The sequence below is a fragment of the Pistacia vera genome, unplaced genomic scaffold, assembly GCF_008641045.1.
Source record: "Pistacia vera cultivar Batoury unplaced genomic scaffold, PisVer_v2 Contig671, whole genome shotgun sequence".
NCBI lineage: Eukaryota > Viridiplantae > Streptophyta > Magnoliopsida > Sapindales > Anacardiaceae > Pistacia > Pistacia vera.
In genome coordinates this window covers 40838-65873 of record NW_022196525.1, presented here as the reverse complement: position 1 = coordinate 65873, position 25036 = coordinate 40838, and the positions used below count along the sequence as shown (strand labels likewise).

At 37.2% G+C, this 25036-nt stretch overlaps 1 protein-coding gene and 1 pseudogene across 1 annotated transcript; both read right to left on the bottom strand.

The window, feature by feature from the left end:
• Positions 1–771: 771 nt before the first annotated feature.
• LOC116112937 (MLO-like protein 10) lies at positions 772–4243 on the bottom strand. The gene is made up of 11 exons (XM_031399064.1): positions 4225–4243; positions 3669–3757; positions 3472–3546; positions 3304–3392; positions 3124–3173; positions 2981–3021; positions 2724–2897; positions 2298–2333; positions 2111–2178; positions 1770–1830; positions 772–1501 (listed from the first exon to the last, which is right to left on the bottom strand). The coding sequence occupies exons 1-11, from the start codon at positions 4241–4243 to the stop codon at positions 1097–1099; spliced, it is 1107 nt and encodes a 368-aa protein (XP_031254924.1). The 3' UTR covers positions 772–1096.
• Positions 4244–4531: 288 nt separating this feature from the next.
• On the bottom strand, positions 4532–11499 carry LOC116112935 (annotated as a pseudogene).
• Between the last annotated feature and the right edge of the window lie 13537 nt (positions 11500–25036).

Below are 25036 nucleotides of genomic sequence, written 5' to 3'. Positions count from 1 at the left end.
GAACAGTGTAGAATAATTGAATTCTATGTTCTAATTTCCTCCCCACACTACAAGGCAAGTGGTTCACCTCTTCATAAACATTATTGAGGGCTTTGGAAATAAATTTTGCTAACATTCAGGATTTCTTGAACTCTTTAGGATTGTACAGTTTATTTGACCAAAGGATGGGGAAAAGTACGCAGTTTTGAGGACTATTTAGTGCTTCAATTATAAGAAACTGCTCCTTCCAAGTTGCAATTACTTCTATGTATGCAAACTCATTTGAAAATGAAGTCTTTAGCTAGAGAAGCACGAACCATCAAACAAGCTATGACCCTAGATGGTCCACTACTGGTGACTTAGATTTTTATTGTCTGAAAAAGATATCTTAAATAATTCAGAACTCTCCACAAGAATATAAACGTTTATCACGAGTTAATTAGTCATTTTGAATAATACTCTTCTTCTCCTCCTCCTTATTTCAATTATATGATTTTATTGGTATGTAAAAGTATCAAGATGTAAATCAACGATTTCATCGCAGAGTATGGAGTATCTAACTCACCACATAATAATCATAAGAAAATTCAGCACGATAAAACCACACTGACCTCAATCTTCTTAGACTCGAATTGATCTCTTCTGGGAGCACCCCACATGTTGCAAAACTTATACAGAAGTAGACTTACATTATAACATCCGTCCAATTTGCCGTTGAAAGCATTTTGATAAATTTTCAACATCATTAAACTCTTTCATGTCACCAACTCAAACATTAAACAATATTTGGGCTTAAACAAGCGAACTCTAGATTTTATTACACTTCATAATTAATGAACAAGCATGTCTATACAAAAAAATTAATAAATAAAAAGTAAATCTACTATAACTACTCAACCCATTTCAATCACTAAACTTTTATCTCCAAACAAATAAGGTTCATACACACAAGTGCAGTAAACCTTCTCTGCATCTGCTATAGCTAATGCTGAAGCTAAGTCTCATGGTTCGTTTTGTCAGGCAGGCTTCACAAATGAGAAGTCATCTTCAAAAAATTTTAGACAACCGGTACAGTAAACTTTCACTGCATACACTACAGCCACCGCTGAAAGCTATATCATGGTTCTTTTGCCGGTGCAGGCTTCACGAACGAGAAGTCACTTTCATTGCTGGTTTGCTTCTCATAATGGAGTTCATTTATTTCAGTTGCTCCATCTTCATCATGATCCACTTTTATCATTAAGTTTCTTGTTGATGATGTGGGTGATAATGGATCAGCTTCAAGATCAGATGCCTCAATGTCCTCATAGGTATATGAGCGGTTTGAGTGGCCAGTAGTTTGGAAACGATGCAGTGAATGTGCTCTGGAGGTAAACAATGATGAAGGGGTTGCGCTTACACTTCCACCCTGGAATCGAGCAGGAGACTTTCCTCCCGTCTGCTTTTTTGCAGCCTTGTGCCAGTTCTTAAGGGCCTTGGATGTTTGTTCATCAAAGATCGATTTTTTCATGTGAGAACCCATCTGCAAGTATCCACCAGGGACTCATTTAGCTCACCATGTACAACTTATAAAATGAATAACATTAATATAGAAGGAAAAACAGAAAACAATGAGCCCTAATACTAATTTTTTTTCAGAAAATTGGTCAAGGATGTTTGAACAGAGTATATATACACTGGGGAATCTGAAATTGGAGATTACTTTTATCTTTTTCCAAAATATATTTCGTTACTTCTATGTTTTTTTGAGGTCTATTCCATCTTCTATATAAAATGAAAAACAAGCTTACCTGAGCAACAAGGGCATATAGTGGAAGTGTGATGTAACTGCACAGAATTAAAACCACAAGCCTGCAAAATGCCGACAAACATTCAGCCCACTTGATGTCAAGGTAACATAAAACTTTACTCCATCAACATAACTTTCAGGGCTTCAATAATATTCTAGGGCAAATATATTGTAAGAATGCTACATAAATTCATGGATGGTTGATTGGTTAACAAATAATGTCCTGACAAGATCTATCAAGTTTGTTGTAAGCATCTGCTTATAAGCAGCATTGTGCCATGTAAAGGGCACAATTGATGTTAGATTTAGTTCCCTATCACTGAGGAGAACAACATGGCTTACCCTAAAGAAACTTTTACAATTGCGAGCTTCAAATTAGCATGGAAGCAAGACTTCAACCCAAAAGAGTACTGCACAGAAAAGACTTCGTTATACCTCACTTGAGATACTTGCACTGAAGTAAACAGGACAAAATAAGCATGTACGATTCAATATTTAATAGACTAATTAGAAGATAAGGATTAATTACCCATATCCACACGAAATATGTGATCTGGAAAGCATTCTGCAAGCACCCCAAAAAGCACAAAAAGAAAGCAGTTAGAAAACAAATAAAAAGAAAGAAAAATGAAAGAAGATAGTTACCAGATGAAGTACAAAAATGTTAAGTAAAAGCATAACTTTAGACGTTGCCAATTGTGGTTGATTGATACCGAGAGAGAGTACTGGGATTATATAGCTATATCAATCAACCACAATGGCAACTTCTTCAGTCATTCTAGTAGAAGTTACCATTCTGCAGACTTTTATGCATGCAGAAGGTAATCTAGCTTAGTTTAGCACAAATTACAGGATGAACAAAAACCTTGAAACTTGAAACAATTATTTCATCTTTTGCACTCTTAACACATATATCAAAGATCTCATATCTTCAAAAGAGAAGGTTATTCAATACCTGAAATAAAGTGAAATGAATGAGATGAAGCACTAACTGAGGCCGACCAAACCAAAAGTATCGGTCTGAGCCTTGTACAAGTGGTATCCCTTGCACCACTGCATGTTTTTCTGTAATTTCAATAGCCATCTTTGTCAAAATGGATTGAAGCTCGGTTCCAATTGCTAAGATTATCTGGAATCAGTCAATCGATAGTTAGAATTTCAAAAATCTTCAAATTAATCTGGAATAAAGATCACTGAGACCAGATTTCTTACAATCAAGGGGATTAACGATGCCCAAAAAAGTGCTTGCCATCCTGAAAAGCATATAATATATTAATTGAGGTGACTAACTTCTAACTCAATTCAATACACAGAACATTTAGTTCAAAAGGACTTTTCCAGGAAAGATAGCTCACCATCTACGTTTAAAAGCAAGAAAACCACAAACGATGCCCACAACACAGGACTGCCAATAATACAAAAATAGGTAAGCATACAAACAAAACATATTCCAAATTATTTAGGCAAGAGTAGTACAAACAAGAAACTGTGAAATATAAAAAAAGAAGAAAAACAATATATGAAAAGAGCAGTACCTTACTCCCACTACTACCTTGAAGTCATCCTCTAATGATCTTTTAATATATTTCTGGAAGTCAAATTTACTTCCGGGAGCTAAATGGACCTATGAATGATATAGCATTGTCAGAAAGGAATGATATAACCAACTCTAAACAATTTAGATTGTATGACAGAAAGCTCACATTGATGAATCCATTTCGCAATGTCAAGTAGTCAGCCCTACTAACAGACCTGAAAAATTGTCGAAGGAAGCATCCCTGCAATAGAAAGAGATTCAGAAATTTAATATGGATCTAAAAGATTATATCACAATATATATTTACCTAACTCAATCCACTTGGAACTGACAAGATTTCCATTTCCTAGTTAAAATACTTACAATATAAAAGTAGAAAGGAATTCTTGTCCAAAAACTAGTGTGTGCTCTGACAAAAGATGTCTCATGACTAAGTCTGAATCTTGAAGGATCTGCATATTAACATAGACCTGGTTTAGCTTCGAAGATGATACACAAATCTAGGTATTCAGGTGTAACTTGGGAAATTCATGTTCAGAAACCCAAAAAAATAATTAATCAATTAAAAGATTTTCNCACTAAAATGGTTAATGACTTTAAACCCGACGCAGCGACTAGCGTAATAAATCAAGGCTAGCATTCGACTAAGCCTTTAAAACCGATAACACATATTTCAAACCAGAAACTTAAAGCTTAAAATTGAAAGTCAAATCTGAATAATTTATTGAATGCTCTCCAAAATGAAAAAATAGGTTTATATAGGGTGACAACCAACCCTAATAAGACTTCTAATAACAACAGGAAACAAAAACTAAATCAATTAAAACAAGAAAATTCGAAATAAAATAGGAAAAAACGCGTAATTAACTAAAACAGCCCGAAACATGCCAAAACAATGGATTTTGGCATCGAAAATGACCTCCAACCTTCCAAAACATGTTATACATCGGCAGGCTCGAAATAAACTTTCCAACGATATCTTACAAGCCTTGTAACTCTTCCTGAATCAAAAGTTATGGCTTTTTAAATTGGGCATGCTCATTTAGGCCCTTTGGGCTTTACGCACGGACTTCTGACGTTCAGCCCGCTCCATGAATTCATCTGCCAAACGTTCTGCATCAAAACCCAAAAAAAAGATAAAGATAATGCTAATTCCACTTTATGAAGACTTAATTGTATATGTAAATGACAATTTCAATAACAAAGTTCAAATTGCTTGTTTCATTCTACGGGAAATTTAACCTTAAATCTTCTAATAAAGATTTCAGATCAGTGTTTGATGATCCTCCTTCTTCAATAGCAGTCTTTGCCATCTCCTTCAGTGCCCTGGCTCAGTTTCCCATTTCTTCTGCTTCTTTACCAACCATTAACAGAGTCACTGCCTTCTTTATATCGTCCCTCTTTGCTATTGTCTCTTTAGCTTCAAAACATCTTGACCATTCCTGGGTTCCAATCGCCACTCCTATTTTAAGATGTTAGTGTGAAGCACAAAAACGATGTCGTTGAACTTTTAGTGCAATGCTGTCATTTTACACAGTTGGCTACAAAGAAAAAATCCTGACCATTGAAAGCATAGAGCATCTAATGGCCAGGTTCATCCCTCCTCAAAACAGAATGAAAACGCACTACTTACTCTGTTGCAGAACTAGTTTTACATATTGGTTTTTTAGATCTTTTTGTTCTCAGTTAGGGTCTGCTCTGTATCTCATTGTTTGATTGTAATCTTGGGTGGTTGTTTGTAATCATGTTTTAAGGGTTGTGTTTCCCTTGAGTCTTGAGGATCTGAGTATAGAATTCTCATAGGAAAGATTGCTGGTCATCGTGAGAGAGAGATTCGCAGTGTATGAGTGATTGGGTGTTGGATCTATTTGTATTTGTGTTGGATTAGGGTTTAGTGCAGAGAGCCCCTGAGTTTCTAGAGCTCAACGTGGATGTAGCTTATCCTATATTGGATAAGTGAACCATGGTCAAATCCGTGTTCTTGTTTCTTGATTCCGTTTATAGTTTTGATTGTGTGTGTTGAGTGTGGATTGTGGATTGTTAGGTTGTTAGATTTACAGATTATCTCTACAGTGGTATTAGAGCCATCAATTTAGGGTTTGTCGATTTTAGGGTTTATTGTTGAAATTAGGGCTTGATAAATTTTGGGGGTTTCTTGATTTCAAGATTCGGTGAAGTCTAGGGTTAGGAAATCTTCGAAACTTAGTCCCTAATTCCTTGTGGTAACCACAAATCCGAGTGAACCCTTTATTCTTCGAATCTGTCTGTCAAATTTACCAAACACCATTACTATCTGTTTCACATAATGAGTACCACACGGGTTGAAATCATGCACTATGATGGCAAAGTTGATTTCAACACTTGGAAGAAGAAAATGAAGGCACTCCTGTCACATAACAAAGTGGCAGTCGCACTAGAGAAGGACCAGACCAAATGGCCCAAGGAAAAGTTGAAAAAGAAAGCCGAAATTGACGAGGAAGCGTACAATCTTATCGTCATGAATCTGGCCGACAACGTGTTATGGAAGGTTGATGGTGTTAAGACACCGATAACTCTCTGGGGTAAGCTAGAATCACTCTATGCAGTTCAATCTGCTTATAATCTTGCTTATTTGAAAGGTATATTGTTTTCATATAAGATGGATAGTGCTAGTACCATAGAAGAGAACCTAGATGAGTTCTTGAAAATGACCCTTGTACTCAAGGGCACTGATCAAGAACTTAGTGAGTCTAGCTTAGCCATGATTCTTTTAAATTCAATTACCGAGGAATATCAGGTTGTCAAGAATGCCCTGCTTTCCACTAGAATTGTCCCTAGTCTAGACCTAATTACATCAGGATTGAAGGCTAGAGAACTAGAGCTTAGGGTCCAGAAGAAAAATAACAGTAGTCTGTTTGTAAAAGGAAAGGGAGATTCTAGACAATCTGGGGGTGGTTCTCAGTTTAATACTGGTTTTAGAAATAAAAAGAAAAACAAGAATACTTATAAGGCAAAAGGAGAAACAAGGAAATGTTTCTTCTGTAACAAGACTGGTCACCTGAGGAAAAATTGCTATGAGTGGATCAGGAAACAAAAACAAAGTAGTACAAAGAGCAATTTGGCCTCTAGTAAAAATGATGTCCAAGAATCAGAAGTCTTGACTATATCTAGGTCTGAAAATATAGATGAATGGGTGTTAGACTCTGGGTGCTCATTTCATATGAGCCCCAATAGAGAGTGGTTTCAGGAGTTTGAAGCTGGTGAGTTAGAGACAATGTACATGGGTAATAATAATGCCTGCAAGGTCCAAGGGATTGGGAGTATAGTTCTAAGTCTTAATAATGGTAAATCTGTCAAACTAACTAGGGTAAAGTATATACCAGAACTAAAAAGAAACCTAATCTCCCTAGGCACATTAGATGAATTAGGTTGCTACTATAAGGCTGAATATGGTTGCCTAAATGTGTATAAGAATAAGAATTTAGTCCTAAAAGGTGTCAAACGTAATGGCCTCTATATCCTGTGTGATAATTACAATTCGAATTATGTTAATTCTACCCTATTCACTACTAAACTTACTGTTACAGAAAAGTGGCACCTCAGAATTGATCACATGAGTCAAAAAGGACTCAACATTCTGAGCCAGCAAGGTATGTTTGGTAAGGATTCTATTGACACTTTAAATTTCTGTGAGACCTGTATATTAGGTAAGCAACACAGGGTGAGTTTTCAGAAAGGAACTCACCTGGCCACCAATGGCCTAGAATACCTTCATGCAGACTTATGGGGACCTGAAAAAACCAAAACACATGAGGGAAGTAGTTATTTTCTATCTATAATTGATGACTATAGCAGAAAAGTATGGGTTTATCTGCTTAAGACCAAAGATGAGGCCCTTGCTAGGTTTAAAAGTTGGAAAGTATTAGTAGAGAACCAAACTGATAAGAGAGTTAAAGCTCTCAAAACTGACAATGGCCTAGAATTCTGTAATAGTGAGTTTGACCAATTTTGTAGTGACCAAGGGATACTTAGACATAGGACTGTGAGAAAGACTCCATAACAAAATCGAGTCGCTAAGAGGATGAACAGGACCCTGTTAGAAAAGATTAGATGTCTATTGTTCACCTCAGGTTTACCAAAATCTTTTTGGGGTGAGGCCCTTAATACTGCAGCTTACTTGGTTAATAGGAGTCCCTCAAGTGCCATTAATTTCATATGTCCAGAAGAAAAATGGTCTAATAGGAAGCCCAACCTAGGTCACCTTAGAGCCTTTGGATGTGCTGCTTATGCACACACTAGTGAGGGAAAATTAGAACCTAGGTCTTTGAGTTACCAAGAGGGGACTAAAGGGTACAGGTTATGGGAAAGAGAGGCACCAGGGGTAAAAGTTATTATAAGCAGGGATGTAATCTTTAATAAAAATCTTTTTCCTTGTAGAATCTCTAATAATCCTGCAGGTACCTCAACCAGTGAGGAGATTAGTCAAGATCAGTATAATGGGACACAAATTGAGGTGGAGCAAGTCAGAGTTCAAACTAAACTGGAAAACCAAGAACTAACACCTGCAACCTCAAACTTGGAACATGAATCAGAGGATGATCAAACTGAAATTTCAGATCAGCCCCAACAGGAGTCATTGGCACAATATCAACTCACCAGAGACAGAACTAGGAGAGAAATCAGACCTCCTGCAAGATATTCATATGCTGACTTAGTTTTTACTGCTCTGGTTGCAGGTGTTGAAATCCAGAGAACTGAACCAGATAGCTACGTTGAAGCTATAAGGTCCAAAGACAGGGAGAAATGGCAAGCTGCCATGGAAGAGGAGATGCACTCTTTGAAGGTAAATGGGACTTGGTCCCTAGTACCTTGGCCTAAAAACCAGAAGCTCATTGCCTGCAGATGGTTGTATAAGGTAAAGGAAGGTATGATTTCTACTGACCCACCTAGATTTAAAGCTAGGCTTGTAGCAAAAGGCTACACCCAAAGGGAAGGGATTGATTTCAATGAAATCTTCTCCCCTGTAGTGAAATATAAAAACATTAGGATCATGCTATCTGTAGTTGCACATCTAAACCTAGAACTAGAGTAGTTAGATGTAAAAACTGCTTTCCTGCATGGTAACCTAGATGAAAAAGTCTTCATGAAACAGCCTATGGTATTTATTGATAGAAACTGCCTTGAACATGTTTGCCTGCTACATAAATCCTTATATGGACTTAAACAAGCCCCTAGACAATGGTATAAAAGGTTTGACACCTTCATTACTAGTATAGGATTCAAAAGAAGTAAATATGACAGTTGTTTCTATTATGATTTGAATGCTGGTTTGCCTGTGTATTTACTGTTTTATGTGGATGACATGCTGCTGATTAGTAAATCAAAAACTAGGATAAATGATTTGAAGTCTAAACTGAATTCTGAGTTTGACATGAAGAACTTAGGTAGTGCTAAAAAGATCCTAGGGATAGTCATTGACAGGAAAAGAGAGGACTGTGTACTAAAACTTTAGCAGTCCTCCTACCTATTGAAACTGATATCCAGATTTGGAATGTCAGACTCCAAGCCAGTATCCATGCCCTTAGCCAGCCATTTTATTAAGACACAAAGTCCCAAGACTAAAACTAAATTCATTAAAATGGAAAAAAATACCTTATGCCAATGTGATAGGTTCAATCATGTACGCCATGATTAGCACTAGGCCTGACCTATCTTATTCCATTTTACTTCTTAGTCGTTTTATGTCCAATCCAAGTATAGAACACTGGTCAGCCTTGAAATGGTTACTGAAATATATTAATAGTACAATATATGTTGGGTTGGAATACAAGAAAAGAGGAAATTCACTTGATCTTGTGGGATATGTAGACTCTGACTTTGCAGGAGATAGAGACACAAGAAAGTCTACCACCTCATACTACTTCACATTGGGAGGAAATTGCATAAGTTGGAAGTCCCAGCTTCAACCCATTATTGCACTCTCCTCCTTTGAAGCAAAATACATTGTTGTAGCAGATGTATTCAAAGAAGCATTATGGCTTAAGGGGATACTATCTGAGGTGGAGTTGATTGATGAAGAGATAGTAGTTTTTTCGAACAGCTAGAGTGCAATTCACCTGAGTAGGAACCCTGTCTACCACGAAAGGACGAAGCACATGGATGTGAGATGCCATTTCGTGAGAGATTTAGTGGCTAAAGGAATCATAGACCTAAAGAAGATATCAACTAAGGACAATCCAGCTGACATGTGCACAAAGGTAGTAACTATCACAAAGTTCAAACATTGTTTGAACCTGCTGTTTATAAAATAAGCAACAAACAACAGAGCTAAGAAGGATTCTTGGGAGGTAGCTGCACTAGAGAGAATCAAAATGAGCAGTATGGTTGGTTTCTTTTTGTTTTTTGGAGTTTCAAGGTGGAGAATGTTAGTGTGAAGCATAAAAACGATGTTGTTGAACTTTTAGTGCAACGCTATGGCTACAAAGAAAAAATCCTGACCATTGAAAGCATAGAGCATCTAGTGGCCAGGTTCATCCCTCCTCAAAACATAATGAAAATGCACTATTTACTCTGCTGTAGAACGAGTTTTACAAACTGGTTTTTTAGATCTTTTTGTTCTCGGTTAGGGTCTGCTCTGTATCTCATTGTTTGATTGTAATCTTGAGTGGTTGTTTGTAATCACGTTTTAAGGGTTGTGTTTCCCTTGAGTCTTTAGGATCTGAGTATAGAATTCTCATAGGAAAGATTGCTAGTTATCGTGAGAGAGAGATTCGCAGTGTATGAGTGATTGGGTGTTGGATCTGTTTGTATTTGTGTTAGATTAATCCTTAGTGCAGTGAGCCTCTGAGTTTCTGGAGCTCAACGTGGATGTAGCTTATCTTATATTGGATAAGTGAACCATGGTAAAATCCGTGTTCTTGTTTCTTGATTCCGTTTACAATTTTGATTGTGTGTGTTAAGTATGGATTGTGGATTGTTAGGTTGTTAGATTTGCAGATTATCTCTACAAAGAACATCTGTAACCAGCTTTTCATTGTAAAATTGCTCTGCTGAGAGAAGCCATGTGACCATTGGCAACCCAGCAGCAACACTCTCCAGAGTTGAGTTCCATCCACAATAAGTCATGAACCCTTCAACGGCTTCATGATCAAGAATCACCATCTGGGGTGCCCATCCCCTTATTATCAAATCTTTTCCCTCTATTTTCTTCTCAAATTCTTCAAGACACCATTCATTCTTTTCCTCATTACTTTATCACAACCCAAATGAAGTGCTATCCAGAAGCTTGAAGCCCCATAGCCATTTCAATTAGTTGAGTGTCTGAAAATTGTGCCAAGCTTCCAAAGCATACATAGATAACTGATTTGGGTTCTTTGGAATCCTGCCATCTTAAACATTCATGTTCACCAACGGAAGCTATTTCTCCTTGTTGTGCTTTGTCATTGATGTCTGTGTTGCAAAGTGAAACAGGGCCCATATGCCATGCCCTCCTTCCCATAACTTTCCTGTAGTAGTCTAAGTAAGCTGGTTCTAGCTCATGGAAACTGTTCACCACAATCCCATAGCTTGTAATCTCCGCCTGTATAGCTTGTTCCACCAGCTTAGTTAATAATTCATTTTGCGTTTCTACTTCCAATTCATAACTTGTTAGTTGTGATCTCGTCAACATTATTTGGTCTGGAAGACCTGGTACTGTGAAGGGTTCAAGTCTGATGTAATGATTTTATAAGGTTGATGCTTCCTTAAGCTGTAATACACACAGTGAGGAAAAAAACCAGTTCCATGGAAACACAGCCTTGGAATCCCAAACTTGGCTGCATAATCTGAAGCCCATGTAAATAGAATGTCTACCACGATGCAATTGGGGTGGCATTCTTCTAGAAGTTGCTCAAATGGTTGTTGGAGAAGGCTTATGGCCTTATAGAAATTGATTTCCATTTCAGGAGAATTGATGGAATTTGCATTCTCACATGATTCTGGAAGCCCTGCCTCAACTGTAGGAAATTTGATGTCTCGAATACTGATATCAGTTTCTTCTTGCCTCCCTATTTTGATTTTTTTTTAGAACAGATGTGCATTTTAGAGGTGTAGTGACAACTGTTACCTTCACACCATGCTGGGCAAATAACCTGGCCATGTCTTGTGTTGGAATCATGTGGCCTTGGGCCAAATATTGAAGGAACAATATATGAAGCTGACGTGATTGTGAATTCATGTAGCCTTGCAAGAAATCTTTTCAGAATTATGTTTCAGAGTGTCAAATTAGGGAGAAACTGAAAAGCTAATAGAAACTTAGTTTATTTTCCTTTCTTAGCAAGTAAAGTTTTTGGCTTGCTTTTTTTGTCACTGGTTTCGAACTTATATACCACGGATTTGAAGGGAATCAGTCAAAAACATCATCTGTACATATTCTTCCTCCAGTTTAATCCTTATAATTCGATTGGTTACTTGTACTGTTCCTTGGCCTATAAGAAACTAATAAAAACTATTATCCAAGCTTCTTCATTGGTTCTGCTGGGGTTCTGCTGGGTTGGTGTTATACTAGTTGGTACTGCTGGGTCAGTGGGTTGGTTTTCTGCGGGTTGGTTTTGGTGCTGCTGGGTTGGTTTTCTGCTGGCTGGTACTGCTGGGTTGGTCTGATGTTGGCTAATGCTGCTGATTTGGTGAAACTATTGTTCTTTACTGGCTGAGACTGCCGGTTTGGCCTCTATAGTTTGGTGCTGCTGCTCGGCTGGGATATGCAAGTGGATGTTGCTGTTGGTTCTTCTTCTGACCAGTGCAGTAGCTGATCTTGCTTTTGTCCCTTTCTGATTTTTTTGATTAGGCTATAATCCGAAAACAACCAAGAACAAACATACCCAACAATCAAAGAAACAATCACACAAACACCAAGATTTACCATGGTTCACTTGCTCTATGTTTGAGCAAGCTACATCCACGTTGAGCTCTAAAAATGGGGAGCTCATTGCACTACTATTAGTAAGGAATCAATAATTTACAGCCCTATTCAAGAGCACGCTCAAGATACACCTCTCACAGCCCTGAAATACAACCCGTAACCTGACCCTTGGTAAACTCTAACCAACGAAAACCCAAGAACTATCTTACTCTTCTCCAAATAATTAACCAAAATCACTTAAGAATCACACAGGTAACACAAGAATTTCATATCAGAAATCGCAAACCCTAACAGCGAACACAGAACACAGAAAGAGAATGCTTCAAATGGAGAAGGTTGGGGTGTAACTGAAATTTTGTTGCCTTTTTATATTGTTGACTTGGAGTAGGAATTCCAGCCGTTGGATTGGAGATGATTCAATGGTCAAGATCCTCTCACAACTGACCCAAACGGTGACGTTTCGCTAATCCTCCATTACGACATCGTTTTAGCATTCATTTCAACAATCTCCACCTTGAATGCTAAAGACCCTTCTAGTGTAGCAGGCTCAAACCAGATCCCTCATAGCTCTTGTCCTCACTGCTTACTTCATGTACAATAAGTCCAAGCAGTGCTTGAACTTGGCAGAGGAAACAATCTTTGTTCCCATGTCAGTTGGATTATCTTCCGTGGACACTTTCCTCAAGTCAATCACTCCTTGAGTGACTAAATCTCTGACAAAGTGAAAACGGACATCTACATGCTTTGTCCTCTCATGATAGACTGAATTCTTGCTTAAATGAATTGCGCTTTGGCCGTCTGAGTATATGATTACCTTTCCCTCTGTCAAGTTTGCTTCAGCTAATAAACCTTGTAGCCAAAGGGCTTCCTTTAACACATCAGCAATGGCAATATACTCAGCTTCAGTCGATGAAAGTGCCACAGTAGGCTGAAGTTGAGACTTCCAGCTTATACAATTTCCACTGAGAGTGAAGTAATATGAAGTAGTAGACTTTCTTATATCTTTGTCGCTTGCAAAATCTGAATCTACAAAGCCAACCAAGTCAAGTGAAGCATGCCTTTTACAAAACTCTAACCCAACATTCAAAGAGTTGTTAATATACCTCAATACCCACTTTAAGGCAGCCTAGTGTTCACTACCAGGACTACCCATAAATTAGCTCAATAAGGAAATAGCAAATGACAGGTCTGGTCTAGTGTTTATCATCGCATACATCACAGATCCAACTACATTAGCATAGGGAACAAATTCCATTTTTATTAATTCTGCTTCAGTTTTTGGGCATTGTCCTTTATTTAGTACAAAGTGGTTTGCAAAAGGCATAGAACCAGTTTGGAATCTGCCATGCCAAACTTAGATACCAGTTTTCTAAGGTATGATTGCTGCCTAATTTTCAGCTCATATTTGCTCCTATTTCTAGTTATATCCATTCCTAAAATTCTCTTGGCATTTCCTAAGTCTTTCATGTCAAAATCAGCCTTGAGTTTGCTTTTTAGCTCAAGTATCTTTGACTTGGACTTACTAACTAGCAACATATCATCCACATATAGTAATAGATATATAGGCATGTTCCCATTCGAAGTAAAAAAAAAAAACAGCTATCATATCTACTCCTAGTAAACCCTATGCTCAAAATGAAAGTGTCAAACCTCTTGTACCACTACCTAGGGGACTATTTCAGCCCATATAAAGATTTATGCAGGATGCAAACATGGTCAGAGACTTTGTAGTCTACAAAGCCTATTGGTTGGCACATGTAAATTTCCTCTTCTAAATTTCCATGCAAGAAGGCAGTGGTCACATCCATTTATTCTAACTCTAGGTTGTGATGGGCAACTATGGAGAGCATTAGTCTAATGGTCTTATACTTGACTACGGGAGAAAAAACTTCATTGAAGTCTATCCCTTCGCATTGAGTGTACCCCTTAGCAACTAACCTAGCTTTGTACCTAGGTGGGTCAATAGCTAAAACACCATATTTTATTTTAAACAACCATTTACATTGGATCAGCTTCTGGTCCTTTGGTTTAGGAACCAAGGACCAGGTTTTGTTTACCTCAAGTGACCTCATTTCCTCTTCCATTGCTGCCCTCCACTTGTCCTTTTCCTTGGAGCTTATAGCTTCTTCATATGAGTCAGGTTCTATCCTTTGCACCTCTGTTCGTACAAGTAAAGCAGTAAAAATTAGTTCAGCATATGAGAATCTGGTAGGGGGCCTTACCTTTCTCCTTATTCTATCCCTTGCAAGTTGATAATGCTCCAGTTGATCATGTTGTGGTTCAGGTGCATCTGTTGCAGCTTCTTCATCTACTAATTCAGGACCATTGGATCCTAGTTGAGTTTCTAGGACCTGTTCATCTTCAGGTTAAGGTGGTTCAGCCTGTTGACCCACAGGCTCCACCTCAATTGATGTAGTCTCAGTTGAGTGATTTTTATTTTTAGGGGTAATGCGGTTGCCTGTATCATGGTTAGTAGCTTTGCAAGGGAAAACCCCTTCATTAAACACTACATCCTTACTTATGATGATTTTTACCCCTGGTGACTCCCTATCCCAAAGTCTATATCCCTTGGTCCTTTCTTGATACCCTAAGAACACACACTTTGGGGACCTAGGCTCTAACTTCCCCCATACTATGTGTGCATAGGCTGCACACCCAAACACTTTTAGGTGGCCTAGATCAGGCCTTCTCCTAGCCCACACCTCTTTAGGGCATTTAAAATTTATAGCTGTGGATGGGCTTCTATTTATCAAGTAGGCTGCAGTAGCCAATGCCTCTCCCCAAAAAGTATTAGGCAGTCATGAGGTGAATAGCAAGCATCTAACCTTTTCTAAGAGGGTCATATTCATCCCCTCAACAACCTTATTTTGCGGAGGAGTTTTTCTTACTGTTCTATGCCTTAAAATGCCTTGCTCACTGTAAAAGCTATCAAATTCAGCATTGTAGAACTCTAGTCCATTGTCAGTTCTTTAGGCTTTCACTTTCTTGTCTAGTTGATTTTCTACAAGTAACTTCCACTCTCTAAACTTGGACAAGGCTTGATCCTTAGTTCTTAGAGGGTAGACACAAACCTTTCTACTGTAATCATCCACAATAGACATAAAGTAGCTATTCCCCCCATGGGACTTGACCCTTTCAGACCCTCACAGATCAGAATGGAGATACTTTAGGCAGCCAGTGGCTAAGTGTGTTCCTTTTGGGAAGCTAACCCTATGTTGCTTGCCTAAGACACAATTCTCACAAAATTCTAAGGTGGAAATAGACTTTTTATCAAACATTCCCTGGTTACTCAGAATGTCTAACCCTTTCTGGCTCATGTGACCCATTCTAAGGTGCCATTTTTCAGTAATAGACAAGTTTGAGGAGACTAAAGCAGTGTTGAAACAATCTGAACAGAAGTCACCACATAGGATATATAACCCATTCCTCTTTTCTCCTTTCAGAATTAAGTTTTGGTTGCTATACACATTCAGCCACCCATTTTCGGCCTTGTAGCAACACCCTACTTCATCTAAGGTTCCTAATGAAATAAGGTTCCTCTTGAGTTCAGGGATAAACCTAACTTTAGTTAGTTTTATCAATTTCCCCACACTAAGCCTGCGTGTTATGCTTCTTATGCCTTTCACTCTACAAGCATGGTTATTTCCCATAAACACTGTCTCATTTTCATAGTCTTTGAAGTCCTGAAACCATTCTCTGTTTGGGCTCATATGGAATGAGCATCCTGAATCTAATACCCACTCTTTTGTACTATCTGATATAGACACAGTAAGGACCTCTGTTTCTTCTGCTAAGCTTTTGGTGGAGGCAATATTACTCTTTGTATTGCCCTGTTTTTGTTTCTTAAGCCACTAAAAGCAGTTCTTTTTCAGGTGACCAATTTTGTTACAGAAAAAAACATTTCCTAGATTCAGACTTTTGTTTATTATTACACTTACCTTTTTTTTTTTTTTTCTAGACCCCTGACTAAATTGGTTTCCCTTAGCAAGTTGGATAGTTTTTGGTTTGCCCCTAACAAACATGTTGTTGCCATTTCGTTTTTGTACTTTTGATTATAGTTCTCTAGCTTTAAGGCCTACAATTATTAGGTCAACACTATGGACAATACCAAAGTACTGGAGAGCATTCTTGACTACCTGGTAGTCATCAGTTAAAGAATTTAGCAATATCATGGCCAAACTAGTTTCCCCTAATTCTTGATCGGTTCCCTTTAAGATGAGTGTCATTTTTAGAAATTCATCTAGGTTTTCCTCTATAGTCTTATTAGTATCCATCGTATAAGAAAATAAGGCACCTTTAAGGAAAGCTAAATTTGGAGCAGATTGAAGGGCATACAGAGATTCAAGCTTACCTCATAACCCTAGGGGGGTTTCGATTCCATCAACCTTCCTCAGTACGTTGTCTGATAGGTTCATCACGATCAGATTATAAGCTTCTTCGTCAATTTCCTCCTTCTTCTTCAGTTTCTCTTTGGGCCACTTCTTAGGATCCTTCTCTAGTGCGAGACCAACTTTATTGTGCGAAAGAGGGGCCTTCATCTTTTTCTTCCAACTCCCAAAGTCGCTCTTCCCATCATATTGGGTGATCTCCATTCGGGTGGTGGTGTTTGTCATGATGTAGTGTTTAGGTTTAGTGTTTAGGAATCGACAGACTCAAGAACTTAGGACTAATCTTGAATTTTAAGATTCGAACAGAACCCTAATTTTCTACCTTTGGTCTAATCGACACTAGTTTACTCGGGTATAGGCTCTAAAGATAACTAATTAGATCGAGAAACCCTAGAAATGAGAAACCCCTAAATTTCTACAACCCTAATTTTTCAGATCTAATTTCCAGAATCCAATCACCCAATGACTTGTTGCCAAATAGCTCTGATACCACTGTTATGCTATAAACCGAAGACAACCAAGAACAAACATACCCAACAATAAAAAGAAACAATCACACAAACACCAAGATTTACTGTGGTTCACTTGCTCCATGTTTGAGCAAGTTACATCCACGTTGAGCTCTAGAAATGGGGAGCTCGCTGCACTACTATTAGTAAGGAATCAACAATTTACAGCCCTATTCAAGAACACGCTCAAGATACACCTCTCACAATCTTGAAATGCAACTCGTAACCTGACCCTAGGTAAACTCTAACCCACGGAATCCCTAGAACAAGAACTATCTCACTCTTCTCCAAATGATTAACCCAAATCACTTAAGAATCACACAGGTTACACAAGAATTTCATATCAAAAATCGCAAACCCTAACAGCGAACACAGAACACAGAAAGAGAATGCTTCGAATGGAGAAGGTTAGGGTGTAATTGAAATTTTGTTGCCTTTTTATATTGTTGGCTTGGAGTAGGAATTCCTGCCGTTGGATTGGAGATGATTCAATGGTCAGGATCCTCTCACAACTTACCCAAACGGTGACGTTTCACTAATCCTCTATTACGACATCATTTTAGCATTCATTTCAACACTTGCCTTTTTGTTTTCTTTATGACTTTAAGCTTCGTGCGTTTTTACGTGTGAGTCGTAGTGTTTTGGGTCATTGTCCCTCTTAGTTTTCTCTGTAAAATATGCATTCTTTGTAAAACTTTGAACTTCCTCAAGGAGACGACTACATTCTGATATGACTTTAGAAGCCAATCATTCACAGAATCTAATTTGACAAAAATATAAATTATATAGCTGCAAGATAATTATTTCTAAGTAAAGAAAAATCATTATACTTAAGAACATAAGAATGAGCCTTAAAGTTATGTGTTAGGATCATCTCTCATTTTAATAAGTGAAAGAGTAAACGACTTTTTCACCCAAAAAGTTTCAAAATATCACTTTTCCACCCAAAGTTTATATTATGATCAATTGTGGGCCGATTGTGACATCTTTGTGAACCCAAACAACCACCTTTCTCTTTTCGATCATCACTTACCAAAACCCCTCAAACTTTGCTCCTGTCAACCCTGCCAATCGCTGGCAATCGAGCGATTTGTGAAATATGTAACCACCCCTCCCAAGTCAAATTCCTATTAATTTCGACCACCAAAATCCAACATGCCACCACCAAAAGACTCATTGGTATCCCTTTTTCAAAAACCCCAGCAGCCTGGACCGAGTTTGCTCTCCATTAGTCGCCGAATCAGAAAGTGTATTTTGGGTAGGAAACGAAATATAAACTTCGTGTGGGAAACTTTTTGGGTGGGAAAGTGTCATTAAGGAAAACCTTGGGTGGGAAAAAGTCGTTTACTCTAAGGGAGCGTTTGAATCATATAATGTTTTATTATAGGGGGGTATTATATTAATGGAAAGAAAGATCACCTTGAAGATTACTATGAATGTTTAGAAAATGTGTTTAGTTGATTTGAATAAATTGGTGAATAATATGTTTGGTTGGGATGATAAATGGGTGGGTATGTTATCTAGATTGCTAAATTGCCCTCCTTTTTAAATATTAATATAATTGTATGTTTTATTATTATTATTTTAATCATTTCCTTTAACCCCCTACATTTGAAATTCTGCTAAAACACCCCAGCCATATAAAACTTTAATTTGTAGCAAAATCACCCCCACCCACCCCAAGCCACTGTCGGCAGCCAACCACTGCTAGCAATAGACAGAATGGCTCACGACTGACTATATATGGCCGGTCGTGCACTGGCAAAGCTAGAAATGGCCATGGATCACAAATCTATGGCCGAAAAACAGCCAAATCTATGGCCATTACACGGCCAAAGATGTGGCCGTGAAACGACCACAAATCTTGCCGTAAAAAGGCCAGATCTTTGGCCGTACCATTTCATGGCCAAATCTGTGGTCGTTTCACAGCCAAATCTTTGGTTGTGAAACGACCATAGAAACGCTAGATCTGGTTGTTTCAGATCCATGGCTGGAAAAGGCCTTATCGGTGCACGATTGGCTAGATCTCGTCGAATGTGCTTCATTACAGTGATTGACGCCAGCTGCCAGCAGTGGTGAGTCACGGCCAGCGCTAGTCTAGGGTGGTTGGGTGTATTTTGTTAACTTTTAAACTTTTTTGTGGCTAGGGTGTTTTAACTAATTTCTCAAATGTATGGAGGCTGGGTAATTGTTATTTGGTAGACATTTGAGGGCAATTATGTCCGAAATGGTTTTTAATTAAGGGCAAAATAGGTAGAAAAATTATATTACCCTGGTAATGTTTTAATCCCAAGGGTGGGGGAGGATATCGGATTATCCCCCACATTACCAACAATAAACACTATTTACAATAAAAGATTCTCATAATATTTTATTACTTGCAAACCAAACACCGGAATCTTGCAAAATAAATGAAGATCACCCATGTTATCTTATATACCCCCGATCCAAACACCCCCTAAGTGAAAACGTGCATGTTTCATGTTTGCAATTAAAATTAATTAAAATGAAAGATAATTAAAAAAAAAATGATTACATTAAAAAGGAATAATAGGTGGTCTAAAATCCATTAAATTCAAAATCAACAAAATATGAACATTATTCTCAAGCATGCACCCACCAATAAATTTGCAATCAGAGCTTGTAGACAAGGTAGCTTTGAATGGTTCTGTCTTCAAGCCTAAGGGTCAATACAAGTGGCTAATGAATTACTGATGGAGAGAAAAACAGAAGACATTTTTTACTGGTGTTCTCTTTAAATTGCCCGTAGAATGAGAAAAACAGCAAATATAAACATTGTTTATTGAGCATTTTCAGCTTCAGATAAAAACAACAAATAAACAAACATTTTCACTGTTGTTTATCTCCTCTTTGACTCATGTATGTTATGATCTTCATCTCCTCTTTAAGGTAGTTGTTACAAGTTCACTTCCAGGCATATTTAATATTATAAAAATATTGTTTTACTTTATTTATTTATTTATTTATTTTTACTCTCACTTGAAATAATTCTTATTATTTTTCTTGGAGGGCAAGGCTTTTACTGCTCTGTTAAACCTGGCATGGTCTTGTAGTTTGTTACTTACAAATTGATTGTTATTTTAAATCGAAATGAAATGTTTAAATTATATTTACTCTCACATTTAACAATATGAAAGTTTTGTTTCATCTACAGTAGATGGAAAATACAGAGTGCAAAAATGTAAAAGGCCTGAATAGTATATGTTACTTCTTATTCACTAAATCACTAGTCAAATTTTAAAATGTTTATTATCAAAACAATAATCACAAATCATATGAGTTTATAACAAAAAAACATATTGACATTAACAGTCACAAGAACACTAAAATGGTATATGACTTTCAGAACCCAAAACAAAGATAATATAATTCTAATTCCACTTTATGAAGACTTAATTGTATACGTAAATGACAATTTCGATAACAAGGTTCAAATTGCTTGTTTCATTCTACGGGAAATTTAACCTTAAATCTTATAATAAAGATTTCAGTTCGGGTTTGGTGATCTCTTTCTTCAGTAGCAGTCTTTGCCATCTCTTCAGTGCCTGGCTCGGTTTCTCATTTTCTTCTGCTTTCACCAACCATTACAGGTCACTGCCTTCTTTAATCGTCCCTCTTCATATTGTCTTTTTAGCTTCATTGAAAAGGTTCGTGGCGGGACAGGCCATGTGACCATGTGGCAACCCAGCAGCAACACTCCGAGTTGAGTTCCATCACATTATGAGTAATGAACCTCCAACGGCTTCATGATCAAGAATCACCATATGGGGATTGCCATCCCCTTATTATCAGACCTTTTCCCCTCCAGATTCTCTTCTCCAAATTCTTCAAGGACTCCCATCATTATTTTCTTCACTACTTTATGCACCTCTCTTCAAACCGAAATGAAGTGTTAGTCCAGAAGCTTTGAAGCCCCATAGCCAATTTCAATTAGTGAGTGTCTGAAAAATCGCGCCATGCTTCACAAAGCATACATAAGAAAACTGATTTGGGTGCTTGTGGAATTCAAGCCATCTCTAAACTTCATGTTCAACTAACAGAAGCTATTTCTCCTTCGTTGTGCTTGTCATTGATGTCTGGGGTGCAAAAGTGGAAACAGGGCCATATGCCATGCCTTCCTTCCCATAACTTTCCTGTAGAGGTATAGTAGCTGGTTCCAGCTCATAGAAAACTGTTCACCACAATCCCATAGATTGTAATCTCCGGCTGGATAGCTTGTTCCACCAGTCGTAATAATTCTTTTGCGTTTCTACTTCCAATTTACATAACTTGTTAGTTGTGGATCCGTCAACGTTATTTGGTCTGGAGACCTGGGTACTGTGAAGGGTTCAAAGTCAGATGTTAATGATTTATAAGGTGATGCTGCCTTAAGTGTAGTACACACAGAGAGGAAAAAAACAATTCCATGGAAACACAGCTGGGAATCCCAAACTATAGCTGCAGGAATCTGAAGCCCATGTTAAATATGTCCTGACTAACACGATGCAATTGGGGTGGCTTCTTCTAGAAGTTTGTTCCTTAAAGCAATTCATTTTCCATGTCAGGAGAATTGATGGAATTTGCGTTCTCAACATGATTCTGGAAGCCCGCCTCTACCTGTAGGAAATTTGATGGGTTCGTACTGTATTCATATCTCTTGCCTCCTTTTTCTCTTTCCCGCCAGTCATTTTGCGAGAGTGTAGATGTGACCTTCACACCATGCCGGGCAAATAACTGCGCATGTTAGTGTTGGAATCATGTGGCCTGGGCCAAATATGGAAGAACAATATAGGAAGCTGACGGGACTGTGAATCCATAGAGCTTTGCAAAAATCTTTTCATAAATATTTTTCAGAGTGTCAAATTAAGGAGAAACTGAAAAGCGAATAGAAACTTAGTTATTTCCCTTCTAGCAAGGGAAGTTTTTGCTTGCTTTTTGTCATGGTTTCGAACTTATATAGCAAGGATTTGAAGGGAATCAGTCAAAAAACATCATCTGAAACATATTCTTCCTCCAGTTTAATCCTCTATAATTCGGATGGTCACTTGCATTGTCCTTGGCCTATAAGAAAATAACAAAAACTAATATCCAGCTTTAATATGGTGTTTGATTGTTCAAGCTAAAAAAAGTCGTATTTGTAAATTTATAAATTTTTGTTCTCCTTGAGGGAAAGTTGTTCAATCATATAAACAAGAGCGGTGCTTGACTTGTTAAGTTCTTATCATTTGCTTAGTGGGGCAAGGTTTGTGCGCGATCATTAACTTGTTTGCTTCTTCGAAAAAAAAATGTGTGGGTGCTTTAGTTGTATCATTTTGGATAGGAATTTTGAGGATAGTATGACAAATTCGAATATACGGAGTACGAGAGGTAAATTTAAAAATTATAAAAAAAATATAACTAAGTTTGTAATGTAATAATACCCCAAGTATATAAAAATATGTAAAATGACAAAAAGACCCCCAACACCTACCATGCCAGATTCAAGGCCCCCACCGCCGGAAGATGACCGAAAAATTGACTAACCCACACATAAGGCTGGTATGGCTCGAGGGCTTTTTACGGCCAGATCATACGGCCAATGTGGACCGTGGACGGCCGAGGGAAACGCCAAAGAAGGCCATCTTAGCTGTCGTTGACCGTCAACAAACGGCCATTTGCTTTGGCGTACATGACAGCCAGATCGGTAATTACCGTGCCAGTTTCGGTCGGTAATTCATCGTTGTGGCAGATTTGGCTACACGATAGGGTTTGTCGGAACTCTGACAAATATGGATCATGGGGTGATTTTTTGTAATATGTATTAAAACTTTTTCAGGGGGTAGTATGAAATTACATATTTATGGGGTCTGAAAATAATTAAAAAAATAGATAATATTTCTGGAATAATGTGCCAAACATTATTTGGGAATAGGATTTGGAATATGGGCAGAAAGATGAAGTCAAACGCACCGTAATTATTCGGAAAGACATAGAAGAGATAGGATATTTAATGATTATAAGCAATGCTTATATCGTAAATAGAAGATGATACGCAATATCCAGATCATGTACCATCTAGGAATGTCTATAAGAACAAAATAAATAAACAAACATGTCACTGGTGATCCCTCTTGACTGACTGAGTATACGTGACATATGTGAGATGTAAATTTAGGATATTTGTTTACACGTAATATTACTTAGTTATCTAACGTCAAAGGTATCTTTTTTATTTCAAATATCTTAAGGAATTTTATTATTAGCTTAAACGGGGTGGCTAAATCCCATCCCGACCTAAAACCATTAAAAGATGTTTATATGTATTTTTAAGATTAGTAAGGTGTCTTAATCATTAAAAAAATGTGGAGGTTACGTGGTGTTGTTTACAGAAGACTTTTCCCAACCATATATATATATAGACCCGCACTATCTATTATACATAGAAGGAGAGAGAGAGAGAGAGAGAGAGAGAGAGAGAGAGTGTGTGTGTTAACGACTTCTCCCACCCAAATAATGGATTAATAAAATTTTCTCACCAATATATTTTTAAAATACTATTTTATTTCCTAAATTTATGCTTTGTTTACTACCCAAAACATTCAACAGTGAATGAAGAGTAAACTTAATCCAGACTATTAGGGTTTTTTAAGATAGGAGGTTGGTAAGTCTTTTAGTGATGGTATGGTAGATTTTGATAATTGTGATTGGTCAGAATTTAACTTAAGAGATGTGACTACACAAACTCTAATCGTTCGATTGTTGGCGATTGACTGAATTAGCTAGAGTATGGTTTGAAAGGTTTTGATGTGTAATGATTGAGGAAGAGAATAATGGTGGTTTTGGGTCATAACAATACCAAAATCAGTCGACGATTGGTTTGGATAGTAAATAGAATATAAATTTAGATAATAAAATAGTATTTTAAAAGGTTGTGAGTGAGACAATGCCATTAAGCCATTACGTGGAAAAAAGTCTTTTATATAATAAATGTGTATTACGCAACTTCTAATTTGACTTTCGGTATCCTCAAATGACAAAGATAGACACTAGATAGAATAGTATTTGTAAGAAGGGTGCAATGAATATTCATTAATATTGATTTTAGTGTAGAGAAAATTCTTGCCCAGCAAGAAATTGCACATGTTATTAAATAATGAACACAATTAGTAAAGTATTTCCTAGCTAAGACTTTCCCAACAAGATGACCAAAAAAACAATTGAATTTTAGTTTCCTCGATCGATCAAATATAAAGACGTTAAAAGAAATTATTTGTAAGAAGGATCCAATGAATATAAATAATGATTTTTAGGTTAGACAATTAATTCTTGAAAATAAAATACAATCCATCAACATCCAATTCACACACAATAATACTATTCAATCCCAAGCCTTTCCTCATATTGAAAAGACAATAAGATTTTAAAAAAAAAATTAGAAAAAGGTAATACAATACTTATAATCCAATCTAAATAACTATCTCGTACAACATCTAGGTGACAGTTTTCAGTGTTTTGCTGATAAATTTCTCAAAATTCAAAATTTATAGCAGAAAACTAGAAACTATCTCGTAACGGTTGTGCATGAGAGTTTGTGAGATTTGGTTAATGATTGTGTAAGAGAGTTTGTGAGATTTGGTTGGGAACTAATATTTATTGAATAGAAAATCAACATGTTGAAACTCATTTTTATGCAGTCATGACATACTATTTGAACAAATATAAAAATACTAAAAGAAAAGTATTGTAAGAAGGATCCAATGAATACGAATAAAGATATTTAGGTTAGACAATTCATTCTTCAAGTTAGACCCGTCGTCGATAAGAAGACAATAAGATAAATACAATCCATCAACATCGAATTCAAACACCGTCTTTTTCAATCAAGAGCCTTCCTCATATTTAAAAGACAATAAAATTTATTTTAATTTTCTGCATTGTTGACATACTATGTGATCTTATATATACTTCCTTAATTGC

Bases quoted from the DNA above. Each gene is read 5' to 3' on its own strand.
- LOC116112937 (XM_031399064.1), bottom strand. The intron at 2,898-2,980 runs GTAAGAAATCTG...GACTGATTCCAG, and splicing joins CATCGTTAATCCCCTTGATT to ATAATCTTAGCAATTGGAAC. The intron at 2,179-2,297 runs GTAATTAATCCT...TTTTCTGTGCAG, and splicing joins CATATTTCGTGTGGATATGG to TACTCTTTTGGGTTGAAGTC.